The following is a 21,281-nucleotide window of genomic DNA, read 5'->3' on the forward strand; positions in this document are numbered from 1 at the left end:
GAGGTTAGTTGTGACTGTATAAATGGCATCAGTAATTTGCCGTGAACAAAAAAGGAGTTCCTCGAGATAATAGCAAAAGAGAAAATTGATAGAATAACAGAAGTCCTCTCTGCAGTATTAAAAACGTACACAACCAGCAATACCCTACTTTGCACCGATGAAGGACTAACACTTCAAACGTCAGCCCAGGTCATACACTCCCTACAACAGCCAATTTACCCAGCAAAGTGAGGGTTTCATTCTTTCAGTTTTTCTGGAAAGTTTTGGCAATCCGGGGGTTAACGTAGTTCATCACTGAACGTTTTATCTTTCTGCAACTTTTCTAGTCAGTCATTGCAAAGCTTATAAGGAGGGCATTTCAAATGTTGTTTCTATCTGTAAGAATTGAAAATTATTTATAAGGCCTGAAAGTATACTTGCCAAGGTAAGCAAGCAAGCAAGCATCTTCAGTTTAACTGCTCCAAAACAATAATAGAAGGAAAACAATCTATATTTACAAGGGATTGCCAAGTATATTTTCAAGAGGGTTCATACAGAAAATTTAAACCTTTCTTCAAGGACTTTGAAAGACCAAATCTGTTTTTCAAGGAACCCAGAAAGTAATTAGAAAAATCAACAGGTGTTTATGGTGCAAGATTTTGTCCCATCTTTTTCTCTCATTCTTTAGTTCATTTCTCTTTTCTTTTGAAATTCTTGTGAGAAAATTAGACCATCATAAAAATTACACTTTCAATAAATTTCTTGATTCAGGCTTGTCAGTAAAGTATCAGCTGATTGAGGCTAATGAATCATTGCCCTTGGTCATTCTCCTCTTTTGTTTTCTTTCAGCTCCTCAATTTCATCCAACAACAACTTCCTCTTCTGACTTTCTTCTTGAGATTTCTTGTGTTTGTGTTATCCAGATACCTTTTGCACCTTTCAAATGTCAATGTTTACACAAACTATCTTTGCTTTCCAAACTTCGGATATTTAGGACTTTTAGAGGGTTTTTGCAGTCTCTAAAATTGATATGAATTATTTGGCTTTGCTTTTTCCCTTACTCACTTCATTCAACCAGTGAACAATGAACAACAAATTCACCCCCCTCCCCCTTTTCATATAACCACTTTGTTTAGATCCACATGTCCACATTATCCAGTCAATTGAGGAATTTAATAAATCCACAGGCGGCCCAGACGTTGCATGCGATTAATACGTGACATTATGCTGTTGGTGATTGCATTACAATTTTAGCCGTTTATAAGACAATGTATGAGAATGCTTCGAAAATTACTCTAAATGCTACATGTAGAAAATAATTTGAATAAAATGGCTTACCTTACGTTTGCATTGCGTTATTTTGATGTCTCTGGGTTCCTGGAGGTGGTTTAGAGCCATGTAGGCGTTAAGCTAGAAATTCAAATCCTGTGGCCAAGATAATCGGTTACGGATCGAAATGGAGCTGAAATGGAAAGCAAGAGCTGGAAAACCAGCGATTCTCGGGTGGTTAAGATAAACTTTGAAACCTTGGGAGAAAGCGAATGGGAAGAAGAGTTATCGACGGCTGCCATGAAGCAATTTTGACGAGATTAGACCATTTTTGTGGAATTTACGGAGCTTTGAGTGCAGGCCGTCGGGCCAGTGGGTTGCCCGCCTTTCGTTTCTCTTTAGGGGAAGCAAACCGCCAGAAAGTAAAACTCGCCTAAATGGCTCTAAATCACCTCCAGGAACCCAGAGACATCAAAACAACGCAATGCAAACATAAGGTAAGCCATTTATTCAAATTATTTTCTACACATAGCATTTAGAGTAATTTTCGAAACATTCTCATACACTGTCTTATCAACGGCTAAAATTGTAACGCAATCGCCAACAGCATAATGTCACGTATTAATCGTATACAACGTCTGGGCCGCCTGTGATAAATCATTCCATTCCATTCCATTCAATACAAATGAATACAACAAACTTGGCGCAATGTGCCTTGTTTGTTATTCATCACCACATACTCAACAACGGCCATGGAATAATTGTTAATTATCCACCACAGAAACTTGAGATGACAGCAGTAAAAACTTCAAATTAGAAACCTTTCATACAGTTGTTTTCACACCAGCAGATTGCAGGAACAAATGTTGCTGTTTGAAACCTTTTTTGAAAATACTGTTCTGTCACATCTTTAAGTTATGCAGCATAAAAGGCAACTGATCTTTCAATTAGGCTGCATAAAAGGACGAAAATTATCATAGCTATAAACTTTCAAACGACATCCAGCCCCTAGATACCAGTAATGCTCCCAAGAAAACCTTTTCCTCATAAAACCTTTTTACCCAAACAATTTGACTACAAGGCTTCAGGACATGGCCTGTTAACTGGACATAATGAACTTACGCTGATTAGAAGACGTTTTTCCATAACTTTGGCATGGCTATTCTGTTTCAAAATCGACTGTAAAGAACAACACATCAGATGACCTCAACAGAGCCTCAGGGAGTACTCCCATGGGAGTTTGGAGTGCAGATATTTGAAAATGTTCCATATCGATATCAGTAGCACGAAAGATGGCCTCCACTTGAGTTTTCTCGTGCATTGAGAAGCATGCAGCTTTGTTGTAAGTTGCAAAGACAGTGCGAAGGAATCTTTCTCTCAGAAAAGCTCTTGCATTTTGTTCATCTTCGATGTTAGTTTGTAAGACCTCCGCAGTACAATCTGCGGCTGTTTTGTTACTTTGTGAATTGCCAAGATCAACGTCATTGTCTTCCATGGTTCCGAAAAATTATCTTTTAAGATCTGTTCACATTGCAGTTTCCCTCCGGGAGTTTATTCTCTGAATGGCCGTCCTCTCCGATGTTTTGTGTCCCTGAAACCCTCTGATCTGATTGATCTCTCTGATGTCTGAGTTATGAAGTAAAATTCTGCTGACCAATTGCACCGTTGTTTCAGTTTTTTATTCAATATGGCGGAGAAAGCGAGTGTAGACGGAGGCGCGGGAAAATTAACACAACTACCTGTAGCACGGATTAAAACAATCATGAAGAGTTCTCCAGATTTGCCAAGTTTTAGTCAAGACTCAGTTTTTCTTATAACAAAAGCCACGGTAAGTGATATCTTTACTTCTGGGTGATAGTTGACCGAGAATCGATGAAAATTGTTTGTGATATGCCTATCGGGTATGTATGAGCAGTGATCAAAGATAACTTAAGTGAAATGCATTCGGCACATTCAGGTAGCTGACATTCAACCCTTTGCTATAGTTGAAATCTTTATCTAGCGGCACGTACCTCTAATTGTAACTGAACTGATTCAATCTATTCGTCACATGTAAGCTTCCAGTGTACTGGTCATTATACGTTAATTAATTCAACCCCCCTCCCCCGTTTTCTGGGACGAGACCTTCTGACAGGCCTACAATTGTATTTTGAGGGGCAGACAGTGCTTTCAATAAGATTTGAAGTAGACATCTGCCAGTATAAAAGTAGGCAGCTGAGGTTATATAGGTGGCCACCTTTGCTAGGGGTGTCTGTGGGCATGCTCCCCCAGAAAATTTTGAAATCTAAACTCTCGGAAATACGATTTCCAGCTTTCTGGGCCTGATAGTTAGTAAAAGATCTTTGATGAATATAGTTATCATTAAAAGAAACAATTGTTTTCTATTTTCACCAGACTCATTTTGAAGTAAAAGGCAATTAAATAGTTATTAAACGAAAATGTAACAAAGCAGTGCAAAACCGTTTAGAATCATCACATACATGATTTATCTCTGTTTGGGTTGCCATAGTACCTTGGCTTCCTTCACAACTGCAAGTGTGAAAACTATGAACAGGCTTGTTGAATGAATTTCCAAACAATGAACAAGTAAAGTTTTTAAGAGTGCCTGCCTGTAAAAATCAGACAAATTCTTAAGAGTGCCTGCCTGTAAAAATCAGACAAATTCTTAATTTCGCGGCAAGTGTCGAAAATTCGATTTCGCTCATATTCCTATGGTAGATAGGCTAGAGTATGACAAAAACTACTGGATAGTTTTTTTGGCAAAATATCCTTTTATTTAATAGAAATATGCAAATTACCAAATTCCGTTAAAATCGTCATTTGACGCACCATTTTATTAAACAAGTTTGAGAGCTTCGCATGCAAAACCACATCATTCTTCTGTCTTTAAAACACTAAAATATTTTTGTGCAACGTTTAATTGTGTACTGGGTTGATTTTTGGGAATGTTGCGGTTTTTGTTGGGTGTAAAATAATTAAATTTCGAAGACATGTATTTCATTCACTTAAAAGTACTTCGTAAAAATAATTGATTTTCCCCATGTGCGAAACCTTCAAATGGATTACGCTTCTGGTAGTTGAATCGCAGAAGGATGGTCTACAGATTCCTGTAAAAATTTCTTTGGGCAAATGATTGTGAGCAACGTGAGAGCTTTTCAAAGTACGTTAAAAATGCAGATATTTGACCGTCCGTCGTCAAATTTCAATTTACGGGTTAGACATATATTTTAGCACGTGCCCCATGTCTTGAGCTATATTAAGTTGAAATAGACACAGAGCTGATAATTTCGAAATGTTCTAACCTTATTTGCTGTAAAAGGCAGGTCCAAACGCCGATTTGACGTGTTTCCGTCACCATTCGTCGCACATAAAGCAGAAGTTTGCTTTTGTTTACACAACGTCCGATGTTCATCGCCAACTGTCAACATATTTAATGGTCGAATACCATGAAACTATGACCCTCTTTCGACACCTATGATCACCACTGCATCTAAGTCAAAAACGGCTATGTGATTTGTAGATAGTTGCTTGCTTTGCACTCCACCAAAACATTACGTTTGATCATCGTTTGATCTATTGCTGCTTGAATCCTTGCTTGCAGCGGTTCGTTGTTTGTTCGTCACGCAATGCTGTCATCCCATTTTAGGGGGTAGGGGTAGGACAATTTCTATCCTAATGTGTAAGGGTCTGTAAGGCTTGGAACCACAAGGAGCACACAATCTTGTTGAGTAGGAAGAGATTAAATTAAGCAATGAAAAGAATGAATAGTTAACCATTGCCCGTGTTGTCATCTTTTACTAGACAACCGCTACCTACACGCCCTGCGTAAATACTATAACGCTAAACTCGTACGTAGGTCTTTTCGCGCTGTGCAATTATTTTTGGGCTACCCTCGGGGAAACGGGAGGTGGCCGCTTAATAGGGGCTGGCCACTTAATAGATGTTTGTGTACTTTGAATATTTTTTCACCATCGTGTTATAAATTTCTCAGTGAACATGGAGTCGATTCAAGACAATCAATATAGACGTCATTCTCGGAGACCTAGGGCCAATTATTGGGAGCGGGGGAAAAGTCTAAACGGGTGAGAAAAAAGTTCGGGCGAAGACCCTTTTAGACTTTTTCCCCGCCCCCACTAACTGACCCAGAGTCTCCGAGAATGATGTCTATCATGATTGTCTTGAATTGACTCCATGTTTACTAAGAAATTTAGCTAAATTTATAACCCAATAGTGAAAAAGCATTCAAGGTACACAAACCTCTATTTAAGCTGCCAACCCCTATTAAGCGGCCACCTCCCATTTCCCCGAGGGTAGCCCAATGTATTATATGTAAACCAAAAATAATTGTACAGCGCGAAAAGACCTACGTACGAGTTTAGCGTTATAGTATTTACGCAGGGCGTGTAGGTAGCGGTTGTCTAGTAAAAGATGACAACACGGGCAATGGTTAACTATTCATTCTTTTCATTGCTTAATTTAATCTCTTCCTACTCAACAAGATTGTGTGCTCCTTGTGGTTCCAAGCCTTACAGACCCTTACACATTAGGATAGAAATTGTCCTACCCCTACCCCCTAAAATGGGATGACAGCATTGCGTGACGAACAAACAACGAACCGCTGCAAGCAAGGATTCAAGCAGCAATAGATCAAACGATGATCAAACGTAATGTTTTGGTGGAGTGCAAAGCAAGCAACTATCTACAAATCACATAGCCGTTTTTGACTTAGATGCAGTGGTGATCATAGGTGTCGAAAGAGGGTCATAGATTCATGGTATTCGACCATTAAATATGTTGACAGTTGGCGATGAACATCGGACGTTGTGTAAACAAAAGCAAACTTCTGCTTTATGTGCGACGAATGGTGACGGAAACACGTCAAATCGGCGTTTGGACCTGCCTTTTACAGCAAATAAGGTTAGAACATTTCGAAATTATCAGCTCTGTGTCTATTTCAACTTAATATAGCTCAAGACATGGGGCACGTGCTAAAATATATGTCTAACCCGTAAATTGAAATTTGACGACGGACGGTCAAATATCTGCATTTTTAACGTACTTTGAAAAGCTCTCGCGTCGCTCACAATCATTTGCCCAAAGAAATTTTTACAGGAATCTGTAGACCATCCTTCTGCGATTCAACCACCAGAAGCGTAATCCATTTGAAGGTTTCGCACATGGGGAAAATCAATTATTTTTACGAAGTACTTTTAAGTGAATGAAATACATGTCTTCGAAATTTAATTATTTTACACCCAACAAAAACCGCAACATTCCCAAAAATCAACCCAGTACACAATTAAACATTGCACAAAAACATTTGAGTGTTTTAAAGAAGGGAGAATCGTGTGGTTTTGCATGCGAAGCTCTCAAACTTGTTTAATAAAATGGTGCGTCAAATGACGATTTTAACGGAATTTGGTAATTTGCATGTTTCTTTGAAATAAAAGGATATTTTGCCAAAAAAACTATCCAGTAGTTTTTGTCATGCCCTAGCCTATCTACCGTTAAAATATGAGCGAAATCAAATTTTCGGCCCTTGCCGAGTTATTTTCCATATTTATAGACAGGGACTCTTAATTTCGCGGCAAGGGTCGAAAATTCGATTTCACTCATATTCTTATGATAGATAGGCTAGGGCATGACAAAAACTGCTGGATAGTCTTTTTGGCAAAATATCCTTTTATTTCAAAGAAATAGGCAAATTACCAAATTACATTAAAATCATCATTTGACGTACCATTTTATTAAGCAAGTTTGAGAGCCTTGCATGCAAAACCACATCATTCTTCCGTCGTTAAAACACTCAAATATTTTTGTGCAATGTTTAATGTGTACTGGGTTGATTTTAGGGAATGTTGCGTTGTCTTTTTAGGTGCAAAACAATTAAATTTTGAAGACATGTATTTCATTCACTTAAGAGTGCTTGGTGAATATAATTAATTTTCACCATGTGCGAAACCTTCAAATGGATTAAGCTTCTGGTGGTTGAATCGCAAAAGGATGGTCTACAGATTCCTGTAAAAATTTCTTCGGGCAAATGATTTTGAGCAATGCGAGAGCTTTTCAAAGTATGTTAAAAATGCAAATATTTGACCATCCGTTGTCAAATTTCAATTTACAGGTTAGATGTATATTTTAGCATGCGCCACATTACTTGACCTATGTTAAGTTGAAATAGACACAGAGCTGATAATTTTGAAATGTTCTAACCTTATTTGTTGTAAAAGGCAGGTCCAAAGTCGATTTGACGTGTTTCTAGACGATCTCTCACCATTCATCGCACATAAAGCAGAAGTTTGCTTTTGTTTACACAAGGTTAACGTCCAATGTACATCGCCTACTGTCGACCTATTATTGGTCAAATACCATGAATCTGTGACCATCTTTCTGCGCATATGAACATCACTGCGTCTAAGTCAAAAACGGCTAAGTCATTTGTAGATAGTCGCTTGCTTTGCACTGTGCCAAAATATTAGGTTTGATTGATTGCTGACCATTGCTGATAAGCGTGTCGGTGCAGCACAATCTTACAGCCGTTATTTGTTTGTCACGCAATGCTGTCACGACATATGCCGCACATGCACAGTGGTTCCAAGCCTTAAGGTCCGGTAATGCGGGCAACATCTTTCTTCAACTTGTCTCGCAACATTGTTGCATTGCAAGTTGAAACACATTGTTGCAAGTTAAGGCAACATGCTGCGCAAAGTAGACTCGAGTTCTACTTCCTGTAACAAATTTTAGTTTTGCTGCTTGTATTACCACTGAAGCTACAACTTGTCTCGCAACAAATTTGAATTCCACGCTTGTGATTGGCTGTCTCGAAGCACGGCAAATAAAACAAAAGGCGAACGGTGAAGGCGAGCCTGAATTCAAAGTAGACAAGTAACTCTCAGAAAGTCACAACTTTGTCCTTTACACCTCAGGGCTATCATAGTCTTTGGGACACCTCATTTGCCCCTTCAAAACAAGCAGGAAAAAAGGCAAAAAGCTTGGAAGAACTGTCGCAAAAATACAACTTTTCGCGTAGCTACCTGAAACGACACTGAGCATCATACTGAGAGAACTTCACTGGCACGGAAAATTAAGAAGAAAATGATGGCCAGAAGTCGAAGTGGAACTTTGTCGAAATGCTAAATTATATAAAGCAGGTGCCATCTTTATTTACACACGATTAAGCAATTATACCTGTAGAATTCTGCAGACTTGCAACACTGTATTTTGCTGCAAGACAAGTTGGTCACAAACGTGGTAATACGCGCAACAATGTGTTTCAACTTGCAATGCAGCAATGTTGCGAGACAAGTTGAAGGAAAATGTTCCCCGTACTACCGGACCTTTATGGAGCCTTATGTATTGAGATAGAAATTGTCCCACCCCTACCCCCTAAAATGGGATGACAGCATTGCTTGATGAACAAGGAACCGCTGCAAGTTCAAGCCATCAAACCATGATGATCAGACATAATATTTCGGTGTAGTGCAAAGCAAGCAGCTATCTACAAATGACTTGACCGTTTTTGACTTAGATGCAGCAGTGATCATATGTGTCGAAAGAGGGTCACAGATTCATGGTACTCGACCATTAAATAAGTTGGCAATGTACATCGGATGTTATGTAAACAAAAGCAAGCTTCTGCTTTATGTGCGATGAATGGTGAGAGAAACATGTCAAATCGGCTTTGGACTTGCCTTTTACAGCAAATGAGGTTAGAACTTTTTGAATTATCAGCTCTGTGTCTATTTCAACTTAACATAGGTCAAGTCATGTGGCGCATGCTAAAATATACTTCTAACCCGTAAATTGAAATTTGACGACGGATGGTCAAATATTTGCATTTTTAACATACTTTGAAAAGCTCTTGCCTCGCTCACAATCATTTGCCCAAAGACATTTTTACAGGAATCTGTAGACCATCCTTCTGTGATTGAACCACCAGAAGCTTAATCCATTTGAAGGTTTTGCACATGGTGAAAATTATTTATATTTACGAAGTACTTTTAAGTGAATGAAATACATGTCTTCGAAATTTAATTATTTTGCACCCAAAAAGACAACACAATATTCCCTAAAATCAACCCAGTACACATTTAAACATTGCACAAAAATTGAATCAAATCGAATTTTCGACCCTTGCCAAGTTATTTTCCATCTTTATGGACAGGGACTCTTAATTTCTTCAATTGATGGCCCTTTGTGCGGCTCACAACTTTCCAAAATTTGCGAAGATGACAAGGTCTTATCTGCAAATTCAGACTGTATAGTTTTAGAATCAGTTTGGGTTGACTGACGAAATTTCATCACTGGAATGAAGCACTTCGTTTTCTGCAATTAACATTCATCTGTAAGCAAAGAAGAACACAATGGGTTTATAAAAGAACAATTCTGAAGTCAAATAAATTTATTCACATACCTGTTCCGGTACGTGGTTTCTTTGAAAAGAATGTAAACAAATCAGTCTGTCCAGACTGTACAGGAGCATGCTTTGCTGCCATCTTTGCTTGACCGACCACATGGTAATAGTTTGAAAGCAAGGTTAAGTTTTATTACGATACTGCTGAAAATGGCCGAATGTTTTGCAATTTGCAATTGTATTCGATCGATGTGTACACTTTTATATACACGGACAGTCAAGGTAAATGTAAGAAATATTTTATCAGTTTATTTGAACTGAGAAATAGGTAGGCTGTAAACATTATAAGTGTTACATTTTTGAAGTTTTTGTAGACAAACACAGCCAAGTATCGGGTGACTCGATGACTCACAGCCACCGGTGCTCCAGAGGTAGCCAGCTTCTAATGAAAGCGCTGGGCAGAGTTTCCACTAATTTTGAATGTTACAGGTCCTTTGGACCCTCAGTTCCAAAGAGTTGGGGTTCTTTTTGCTTTTCAGGTGTCCTTTAGCTATTTAAACATTTTTGGCAAAGTTCGTCCCAAGGATGCACTTTGCCAAAAAACTGTGTGTCAGGTGACCACCCAGAATCTGGGTGGTAAAAAATTCTGTTGGGCAGGAGAGGTGGCAGTGTATTTGATTGTTGCTGTGACAAACTTTATGGGTTTCAAATCCTCGAGTGGTAGCTAAAAACTACTCAGTTTATTGGGGTTAAAAGTCAAATTTTGCTGACAAAGAATGCTCAATTATTTCTGCCGTGTCCAAAATTTAGAAGACTTTCGTTCACAAAGAACTTTAGCTGCTGTATGAAGCACAAGCTTCTGGACGGTTAGCACATGTACAACAACACATACTGAATTGAAGTGAAACCAGTGGATCCATCTCTTGAATCTTTGAACTCAGAGGTAATTTATCTTCATCTTTGTGTGGTATATTTGGATGTTACGGACGGTGCCTACTAAATACAAAGGTTTTTGCACCAGGTTAGTACCATGTGGAAAAAGTAGATCTTTGCAAGGGCTATTGGAATCCACAAAGAAAAATGTGGGTAGCCACACATTTTTACGAGATAATAATTAGCCTTGAAACTCAGCAAAAATGCGGACATCAGAATTTTTCCAAAAAAAGAAGGAAAGGATATTTCTTCACAGATTTCCTTAGAATTCACCTTTACATACAGACAAGCAAACACATTTATAAAGATCTTAAAACTTTATGGTAAATAGTAACATAAAAACCATGTTTGGTATGTTTTTAATAACAAAATCGTTGCAACAGCGTTTTTGGCGTCTCTAACAGCCTTCCTCTGGTTCAGCTTAAATACAGTCTAAATACCTTTTGCTCACAACCAGAAACTAAGCACGTGTTGAATAGGCTTGCCACTTCCATTTCATAACATAAAATGTAGGGGTAACCACATGTTTTTTAAAGTTATTTATCTTTTTTGAAAAGTTTTATGGTGGGCATTACATTTTTTCCTGTCACCTCCCCAGTAAGTAAAACATTTGCGTATCTCGCACTTGTTTTTCGTGCGCACTACGCCATCTGCAGGTACATGTTTACAGTTGGATTTCAGTATAATTTTCGACAGATAACAGCTAGTTTTTCAGCTGGAAGACATTAACAGTTAGTGTTAGCGATATGCTGCTATTCTAGTGGTCCTGGTTTAATTACAGGTTCATTAAACTTGATTTGGTCACAGTAGGAAAATTTTGCTTTCATTTTAGTTGTGTACTTGGTAGCGTAGTTCATTGCAGCAATGTCAACCCAGCGCACACGTGAGGCTTAAACCATGCCTTGCATGATGCGCAGAATGTGTGCATACTAACAAAAGTAGGCACCGTCCTTAAAACGTATTTCTGTCACATGGCCGATTAGCTGAATATTCTGACTTGCATTTCATTTATCACCATGCAAAATGATTTACAGTTTTGTAGACATACCGGTAAGCCTGCACTTAATATATTTCATCTCTTCTTGGCTTATGTAAGCTTATATTTAGACAGATTTTTAAACATGGCTCCTTGGCTTAGTCAAGAATTATCTTTTGCAAAATGGTGAAATAAAACACTGTTTTATGTAGCAAACATCAATAACAATGTGCTGTCAGATAAATTCAGGGCTTCAGGCAACATGAAACAGTCAACTGACGGTTGACCGCAGTTTACTTCTTAGTAAATCAACTGGCTGGAATTGAAATCAGAGTGATACTTCAATACGCTGGATACATAATATATTTCTTTGGACCTGTGTGAAGCTTAGAATAGGACAGGAGAATTTCAAAGGTGTATTTGCCAATCTGTAAATTAGTATAGGGATGACCAGCGATCGCCTTTCTTTCGGTTCAGTTGAGATCGACAAAAATTATTCGTTGGCTCTTCTGGAAAAATTTGTGTCACAGGTTGTCACGTGCAGGGCTGTCATTAAGGGCTGTAACCTGTAACACCTGCTACAGCTGAGTATGTTTGAAGGACCCTTGAGGTTATGGGTGAACTGGACTATAGTTGATACAATTGACCTAAAAGGTAACAAGTTTGTTATGGGTGTGAAGATCAAGGCTGCAGCTGACACAAAACTTAATGACAGCCCTGATGTGACCAGGCGCAATGAGGGTCTTTCTCCCTACAACAAGGGAGGCAGAGGAGAGAGAGCCTGTGTGTAAGATCAACACCTGTGGGTTAATTGGAACTCTGGAGGGGGCTGCTCTGTTGCCATTGTTTAATCTTATGAATATTTCCGAGAGGGGTTGGAATAAAGGTGGCTTTTTCTTGTGGGGGTAAAGGAACATTTGGTCATTTCTGAGGGAGGCGGAAGCAGTGGAGACAAGGGGAGGGGCTTCTTGTGTAAATTTTTGTTGAGTATGTGCTGCTGACCCCTTAAAGCCTCAATCTTGCCATAGTTTATTCTGTGACCATTTATTTGGAAATATAGACCCATCTATTATCTGGGTGACCTCTTTGGAGATGTAAATTATGGAACTTTAACATACTTTTGTGTTGTGAACTCAACTGTTATTATTCAATTATTGTGTGCCACACAGAAGGTGCTTGTATCTGTAGTGAGAAGAACTTTTTTGTGGTAAAGTTTATATTCAATTCTTAATGAGGCAGTCGTGTTGAAAATGTGCAAACCCAATCTACAATTGACTCCCCTCCTATGACTCAAATCTTGGAGGGAAATCCAGAAAGACTTTAGTTATTTGAAATTTGAGTTATGAGGAGATGGGAGCAAATGATTAGAGATTAAGACTCTATCTCTTTGAATAACTGCTAACCTATCTTACTTATTCATTTATTTTCTTTCTTTATACTTTGTCCAGTCTGACTCAGAGCAAAAACCTTTCACCTGTCTGCATGTCTGAGAGAAGGAGCTTGGGCAAGTAAAACCCACATATAATCCACATAGTGATTGTGGGAAATGATCAGTAACAAAACTTTTTTTTGACAAAATTTCACTTGCTTGATGTGACACAAATAAGAGGAAACGAAAATAGTATTAGAGAATAGAGAAAGAAATGAAATGAATACTATATATGAGCTTACATGTAAAGAAATAGAGAAAGAAATGCAACAAACACTATATCTAAACTTACATATACTCTGTGACATGGATACAATCTTCTCTGTAACAGTCTAGAAATCAGTACAAAATTACCTCTTCCTGAATGGTTTTTAATTTATACACAAAGTCAACTTTTGCACTTCTTCTTCGCAGTGGATGTAAACTGATTCCTGGGATGAAAACCAACAATATTGTAGCTGGTTCACCCTATATCCGCCATTTGTTGCATATACTGTGCGATGCACTTTAGGATTGCAGGGTTTTCCATAAGTGCAGCAGCCTGCAAAATTTGCCAGTTTCTTTGCATAATTTCGCCATCTATTTTCAATGCCGGAAATAACAGTCGATCATCGGACATTGTCTGACCAAATTTTGAATATGTGCGGCCAATTTCACATTATGTTCGGTCATGATGTCTCAACATTTCACCAACACATTTTGACGTCTTCCTTTGAAGTTATTGTCCATCCATAAAATTTGGTTAGATCTCAGGTCACCCAAGCGTAATATAAGAGTTTGTATGGAGAACTGTGGCCAAAATGTAAGAGTCTGTATGGAGATCAGGAGTTGACGTTCATTTAGTTCAATGTATGGGTAATTTATCGAATAAAGACTCTTGAACATTCGATGGTGTCATTTTTTCTCATCCTGGAGAGTTTAAACAAAATTTGAGTGAATTTTGAAAAATTTGTCCCACAGTGTTATAATCTTACAACACCGTAGGACAAATTTTTCAAAAAATGCGTTTTTGGCAAAAAGCCCTGGGAGTCAATGGAAAAAGATCTTTAAAAGAACCTCATTGAATCCTCAAGGATCTTCAAGGATCCCAGCAAAGATCCAAGCAAAGATCTTTCTAAGATCCTTCAAAAGATTCTCTAAAGATCTTTCAAAGATCTTCATTGAATCCTCAAGGATCTTGAAGGATCCTAGCAAAGATCCTTATCTTTAATGATCTTTGGCAGGTCCTTGAAGATCTTCAAATGTCCTCAAAGATCCTGGGAGGATTTTCACCAGGGTAAAAGTCATTTACCTGCCGGCTACTAGCCTTGAAAATTGCATTGGTTACTAGCAGGTCACAGTTTCAGACCCTGGTTATGTAAGATACAAAAGCGACTCAAGAGGCTGGCCTAATCAGTGAATATGAAGATGCTGGCCTCGAAATGTCTCACCCTGAATCTTTAATTAGCTCAAAGAATTGCATGTCTTAAAAGTTATTTAAATGATAATGCTAGCCCATGGATAGTTTTGTTGTGGAACTAGTTTTTTGCTTCAGTGCAATCTCAATTGGTTGTGCCTACCCTGCAAGTTACCAATTTTTTATAAAGAATGTCTTGAAGCTTGGTCTGACTTCAATGGCCATATAATAGCTACAAAACAGGACGTTTTAAATGAGATCATCTGAAACAACCAGAACTTCTTGATTAACAAGCAATCAATATACAATAAGAAAATAAAAGAAGCAGGTTTTGTGAAAATAGGAGACATCCTCTCAAACAACTCTAAGTCAAAAAGTTGGGATGTTTTTAGAGAGAAAAATTTCTCCTTGTCAGATTACCTCCTCCTACAAGGCATTTTTTGCACCACTCTGCCAAACTGGAAACTGCTCCTTAAAGATGGAGAGAATAATAACCAAATTGACAAAAATGTCTCAGACGATGATGTTCAAGATATAACTAGAATGAATTCAAAAGCAATCTATTCAATCCTGGTCAAATGAATCCAGATTCCTCCTACTGCCCAATCTAAGTTTAATTCCTTATATAGTATTTCTGGTATTATAGAGTGGAAAAATATTTACCAACTACCGGGTCAAGTCACTCTTGACACCAGAATGAGAGCCTTTCAATACAAAATCTTAAATCGTATTCTCTACACTAATAGAATCCTATATAAAATGAATTTAGACATAGTTCCTTTTCAGATGTGCACTTTTTGTGAAGATCATGAAGAAGCTCTTGAGCATCTTCTAGTCAGCTGTGCCTATGCTAAAAACTTTTGGCTTTCTGTTATTTCTCGGTTAAATACTTTCAATATGAAAATTGATAAGCTTGGTGAAATAACGATTCTTTTTGGTATCTCTGACAACAACCAAGGGAATTGTTTGTTAAATCGCATCATCATTCTTGGGAAATATACCATTTATTTATGCCGTTGTAAAATATCAAGCCACCTTTATCCTTACTGAAGGCGAAAACAACAGAAATTCAAAAACTAGAACTTTTAATTGCAAAAAAGAATAAAAAAGAATCTACTCATTACAAAAAATGGCAAAACATGTTTACAAATATTTTTCTTAATAGCTAAGTAGGGGGTATATATTATATATACATAAACTTTAGAATACCCAGTGAAAGTTTCAGGTAAGGTTGTTTTAAATCCAGATTCGACTATTTTCTGTGATTCGTTGCCTTGATCTTCTTGTGGATTTTGTCCTTGGTTTGTCACCTTGCAAGATGTGAGAGTTGTGCAAGCCATGTGAGAGCACAAAACACTGTGGGAACAATGTTATTTGCCCACAATTTCCTGGCCAAGATATGCCCTTGCAATGTAAATTTAGTGGGGAGGGGGGCAATTTTATTGTTCTTACAGGAATTGCAAATAACCTCCAAAAATTCCAACCTCTTATGTATCAATTGCTGTTGGTCTTGACAGCCTGACCAACTATGTAAGGAAAGTCAATGATTATAAATCAATTTTTTGGTCAAAATAATGAAATTCTCACATATTATTTAATTGATATTGTTTGGTATTGACTAAGTTTCACTGACTAATGTCACTGAATATTCCCATTAGTGGCAAACTTGGTCTTTAATTGAAACCAATCATAAATAAAAGTCTGTGGTAATCACTATTAATAATTTTAATTACTCAATTAGAGCAGTTTTCACCTGAGCGTTGCAAAACCAAAACCAATGATTATGTTATCCCGCTATCCAATCACAAAGAACACAGTCAGACAATTCACTGAACCAGTCAAATCCTGAAGTAAATACATGTAGCTGATGCAAAGTGCAGAGAAACATGTGGGAATGAGTCACAATTGGTTCTGGTTTCACTCAGAACTCAAGTGAAAACCACTCTAGCATCAACTGTTGATGACTGACTACTGTTAACATCACTAATATAAATAATATAAAGTTGAGAGAGTAGACAGGCAATTAGGAGTGATTAATTGGAAAAAAGATTGTTTGTTCTTCATAATTTCCTTTTGGAGCAAGTTCTTAAATGTTTTGGATATGAAAGGTCTCTATTAAGTGATCTATCTGCATATAATGAAGACTGAAGATTTTGAATTATTACCTTCCAATTTCTTGAAAACGTCTACTAATCAGAGGCTAAGGGTTTAGATCCAGCTGTGATTACATATGTATAGCTGATTAAAGATAAGATTGTGGTTTCTTGCAGGAACTATTTGTAGATTATCTTGCTGTCACTGCTCATAAACAGGAGAGTGACTCAAGGCAGCTGACATATAAAGGCCTATGTGAGTATTTCTTTGCATATTGTGGAAGTTACTGTACATGGTGAAGGACAACAATTTAATCTGAGAGGAAACTCCAGAAACAAATAATGCACTGCAAGGTCTGTTACCACCTGGCTGCCTGCAGGGATACACATCACTTAAGTATGGTTTGCACATGTGGCAAAAGTCTGAAATAGTCTCAAATGTTTTGGCAATAAACATTGTGGCTAGCTGTCTGTTCGCACAAAACATCGCAGGGCATCAAAACGCAATTAAGTAAAGCACGCTTAATGAAGTCTTGCATATGTTATAGACATCTTGATAAGTACTTTTCTCAGTTGTATCCTGTAAAACAACAAAGTGATGTGACCAAATGATGGGGTTTGGGAAGAGCAGCTTTGTTCTTCATTGCAAACCCATAAACTTTCTTGGGTATGATAAATTAGGTAGCTATTTTAAGTTGGCTGACTACAGAGTTGATGGAGTATAACAGACCAAAAACATTCCAAGTGGGTTTTTCCTTTCTCTATTTACTGTTTGCTGAAGTCTTTTACCATTGTAAGTGAAACTTAAACATTGTTGATGTCAACAAATGGCCAAAACTAACAACCGTGCACCTAAGGAGAGACTGGGTACTAGTAGGTTTAATGATGTTTTTCTCAAAATCTACCCACATGACCACACCTCAAAATTTCGAGAATAAGAAATTGGCTCTGATTAAGTATTTATGCAAAGTAAAATAAAAATCTGTTTGGCACATTTTTGGCAAACTAAAAACTGTGAAATTTGGCCTATTTCAAAAATAGATGAAATTCTGTCTTACAGTTTTTTTAAATTTTGTCTCTCAATGTAATAAACCACGACAAATCAGCTGTGAAAATTTCATCATGGGCTGTATGGTAGATTTTTGAGCAATCTCGGATCAAAGACTGGCTTTTACAACCTTGGACGGGAATTGAACTTTGTGCCTTTTATTTAAGCATGCGCTCATGTGATGCCATGTATAGCATACAAGAAAGCAAGAGTAAATTAGAACTCTTTTATTGGTTGTTTATCGACCTTTTTTTTGTAATATTTTCTTGGTCCTTGGCTTCACCACATGTTTGAAAGCAGTTTGAAAGCAGTTTGAAACTCTCACTTGGTATACCAAAGTAGTTTAATGCAATTCAATGCTGAAGTTATTTTCATCTCTTCTTAGTGTTAATTGCGTCATATTTACATGCGCATTTAATACTGCCACCTGGCAGGAAATCTTGGCACACACTACTGAGTCTCGGAAAAACTGCAGTATGCCACTGTAAAATTCCTGTTATGCATATTTCCCATGGTGCATTTCAACCTCAACTTATCAAAGTTATAACTCTTCACTTTACAGAACATGCATTAGTTTTGGAGAAAAACAAACATTCAAACTTCACTAACAAAATTTATAAGATAACTATGCTGGGCAAATAAAAGCCATAGAACCATCTAACAAAAACCTGTGTGAAATTGAATAATGATCATCGCAGTAAATTTTCCAATTTAAGCAATTGGAAAGAAGAAGCCTGATCAGGCTTCTTCTTTCCAATTGCTTAAATTGGAAAATATACTGCGATGATCATTATTCAATTTCATCTACAACCGCAGTTCATATATGAATTATTTCATATAAACTTCACATCATTTCACTCCTCACGGGAAGATATGAACTCAATTAAGTGGCCTCACTCCCAATGTGTGGCTTCATAGCTCAGTTGGCAGAGCATCGCACCGGTATCGTGGAGGTCACGGGTTCGAATCCCGTTGAAGCCCTGATTTTTTTTCAGGCTTCTTCTTTCCAATTGCTTAAATTGGAAAATATACTGCGATGATCATTATTCAATTTCATCTACAACCGCAGTTCATATATGAATTATTTCATATAAACTTCACATCATTTCACTCCTCATGGGAAGATATGAACTCAATTAAGTGGCCTCGCTCCCAATGTGTGGCTTCATAGCTCAGTTGGTAGAGCATCGCACCGGTATCGCGGAGGTCACGGGTTCGAATCCCGTTGAAGCCCTGATTTTTTTCAGGCTTCTTCTTTCCAATTGCTTAAATTGGAAAATATACTGCGATGATCATTATTCAATTTCATCTACAACCGCAGTTCATGTATGAATTATTTCATATAAACTTCACATAAAAACCTGTGTCTAGATAACCTTTGTAAAATTGGGTGCAATATAGAGAAAACAGTAGGCAATAACTGTTATTACATTTATCAGCAGTTTGATGTACAAAGAAGTAAATTACTGTTGAAAAGGTTAATTCTGGTTTGTGTTAAAGATGATTTCCAGTCCATACTGCGCACTCTCGCAAGTTTGTTTACATTTTTTGATTTTCAAGTAAGACATCACAAAATGTTAACATTTTGAAACTACTTACATGAAGTAAATTCAAAGTGTCATGTCAACTGCTATTATGGATGCAAAGCTTTCTGCTTCATTTTTTCTCATATCACTCGATGAAACAACTTCACAGCTGTTAAAATCAATGAAGCTGTTGGAAAAGGAATTTGAAAGGTCTCAGATAAGGTATGTGGTTTGTAACGAATAACACTGATTGGCATTCCATTGAGTGAGACTTATAATGTTTATAAAGATAAGGGTGTCGAGACTGCGCAGCACCAACTGGAAATAATCTTTAACCCTTTCATGTCATTTGTCTTCTTCAACAAAGGATATTTGACCACAGACTAAACTGCGATAACAGCTATTGCGTTGTGTGACGAGCACTATTCACATTAGACCCCAGACCCCTGGTGCATTTGCCAACTACAAAGTGGGTTGATTTTACTATTTGGCAACAATTTAACTGTTGCAAGAAAGCAGCCAATTTGTGCCAGCAATTCAGAAAAAAAGAAGCATGCAAACAAGGGACAGATGTATGCCTAACATCACTTGATGATGAGAAGGCCAGCAAGAAAGTGATGGGAGAAGTGTACGGTACTAGAATGCCACTGCAAGCACCATTCCTTTCAAATTTTGTTCAAAATTTAACTTTATATACATATGTTTTGTGGGAATCAATGTAACGCATCCTGCAAAGTAAGGATAAATTCTGCGAGTAGAAAGCTGTGTCACAACATTTACTAATTTGTTTTGCAAAAAATTACAGCCATTCAATCCTGTAAATCTACTATCACCATTTACAATAGTGCAGCAATGTACTGATGAAAGCAGGGATAACACTCTCCAATTTCAAATCACTAATCACGAGTCAAATTACTTTCAGTTTTAAAATTATCGCACTAATATACACACCAGTTGATGCAGATTTGACAATCTCTTAATAAGCATGGTATACGTACACATCACAACACTATTAAAATGCTTCGTCATTATCATCAGTCATTGTTGTGCCTTGGGTGTATAGTGTAGTCGTAATTGAATCAATAGTCACCTACAGGCTGATCACTTTCTTGCGTGGGATGTTCACTGTCATCATACACTGGTTCAAACTTGACAGTGAGTTGTCCTTGTGTTTTGTTCTTGGGTGCATGATGTTAAACTAGTTACTAAAGATGGATCAACTGATGTGTCCTCTGGGGGTCTGGGAGCATCTCTCGCATGAATGGTCTCACAGGAATGGCTTGATACCTTTTGAGAGGACAATAGAACAAATGATAGAAACAGTGCCCCTAGCCCGAAAAAACAATAACAGCTGTTACACTATGATGATATAGAGCTGCTACACTTCGGCCTTTAGGAGAATTCACAAAAGTTGTAGCTCTTTAATCGCTACAGAAATCAAAGCTACCTAAGCCAGGAATGATGAGTAGACAGACTTGAAACAGTCTGCAATATGTGTACTACCAACTGCTAAAAATTACTTCGCCACATTATAGATGAGAATTAAGTCACATCCACTGCTATCATGACGTGATATATTCTTGTTTATAGGATTTTTATTGTATTATGTTGTATGCGTAAGAGATGTTTTCACTGTTAATTCCAGCAAAGGTCGTTGAAGACGATGAGGCTCTTCAATTTTTAGCAGGTAAAACGTGTTTTACTTTATTAAAATCACATGCCCGGGCTACATTTACTGAGAATTCGATGAACAAAGTTTAGGTGGTTTACTGAGTACCTTGGTCTGGTCTAGAGTTTACAATATACTCGGGTCTTTTACGTTTCGATGATCAAGTATATTTTAACCAACAGTGAAATAAACTGTTATCACGGGCCTCACAATTAATCATATGCAAACACACCAGCACTGTGGAGACTGTTCAGATTGAAGGGGCATTTTCGACTTCTGAGAGATTCCCGTAAGTTGGTCTGTAATGAGAATTTCTTCAGTTCTCGCAGGGGAAGGTTTCGTTTGTAAGAAAACAATTTCCCGCCATTGGTAGCAGATTAGTAAGTAAAAATCGGTAAAAAGGTCCATGTGTTAATTTACATAATCATGCTTCCAAGAACCCGGCAATTAAATGAAACGAGTAGTTTTTCATTTGCCGTTTAAAGCATCTGGATGCAGTCCCTATAGTTACCTAAGGGTGAATTTGTTATTAAAGAGGTAATAAGCAACCAAACGCCTCGAGTATTTTGTGGATTCCTTCTTCAGAAGAGGTATGACCTGGAAGGTCTGG

The 21,281-nt window shown here is 37.6% G+C and overlaps 4 protein-coding genes across 6 annotated transcripts in view; 1 reads left to right on the top strand and 3 right to left on the bottom strand.

Moving 5' to 3' along the window:
• Positions 1 to 2,910, bottom strand: LOC145495247 (gem-associated protein 7-like). The gene has a single exon (XM_081474846.1). The coding sequence runs from the start codon at positions 2,741 to 2,743 to the stop codon at positions 2,408 to 2,410; it is 336 nt and encodes a 111-aa protein (XP_081330972.1). The 5' UTR covers positions 2,744 to 2,910; the 3' UTR covers positions 1 to 2,407.
• Positions 1 to 21,281, bottom strand: part of LOC145495224 (inositol polyphosphate multikinase-like) — a 341,608-nt gene that overhangs the window by 249,310 nt on the left and 71,017 nt on the right. The gene's annotated exons all lie outside the window — the stretch shown is intronic.
• LOC145495226 (uncharacterized) overlaps positions 1 to 21,281 on the bottom strand; it is a 104,898-nt gene that overhangs the window by 5,205 nt on the left and 78,412 nt on the right. The window lies entirely within an intron of this gene.
• Positions 2,856 to 21,281, top strand: part of LOC145495244 (chromatin accessibility complex protein 1-like) — a 25,172-nt gene continuing 6,746 nt past the window's right edge. For 2 of the 3 annotated variants that reach the window (XR_014050385.1, XM_081474842.1), the window contains exons 1-3: positions 2,856 to 3,076; positions 16,606 to 16,684; positions 20,648 to 20,689. Coding sequence is in view for 2 of the 3 variants with exons in the window: in XM_081474842.1 (XP_081330968.1) it covers positions 2,936 to 3,076; positions 16,606 to 16,684; positions 20,648 to 20,689 (262 nt within the window). In the remaining variant the exon portion in view is untranslated. The remainder of the gene's footprint in view (positions 3,077 to 16,605; positions 16,685 to 20,647; positions 20,690 to 21,281) is intronic. The other variant, XM_081474843.1, reaches the window with a different exon arrangement.

This window comes from Orbicella franksi, chromosome 8, assembly GCF_964199315.1.
Source record: "Orbicella franksi chromosome 8, jaOrbFran1.1, whole genome shotgun sequence".
Lineage (NCBI taxonomy): Eukaryota > Metazoa > Cnidaria > Anthozoa > Scleractinia > Merulinidae > Orbicella > Orbicella franksi.

Bases quoted from the DNA above. Each gene is read 5' to 3' on its own strand.
- LOC145495247 (XM_081474846.1), bottom strand. From the start codon at position 2,743: ATGGAAGACAATGACGTTGATCTTGGCAATTCACAAAGTAACAAAACA.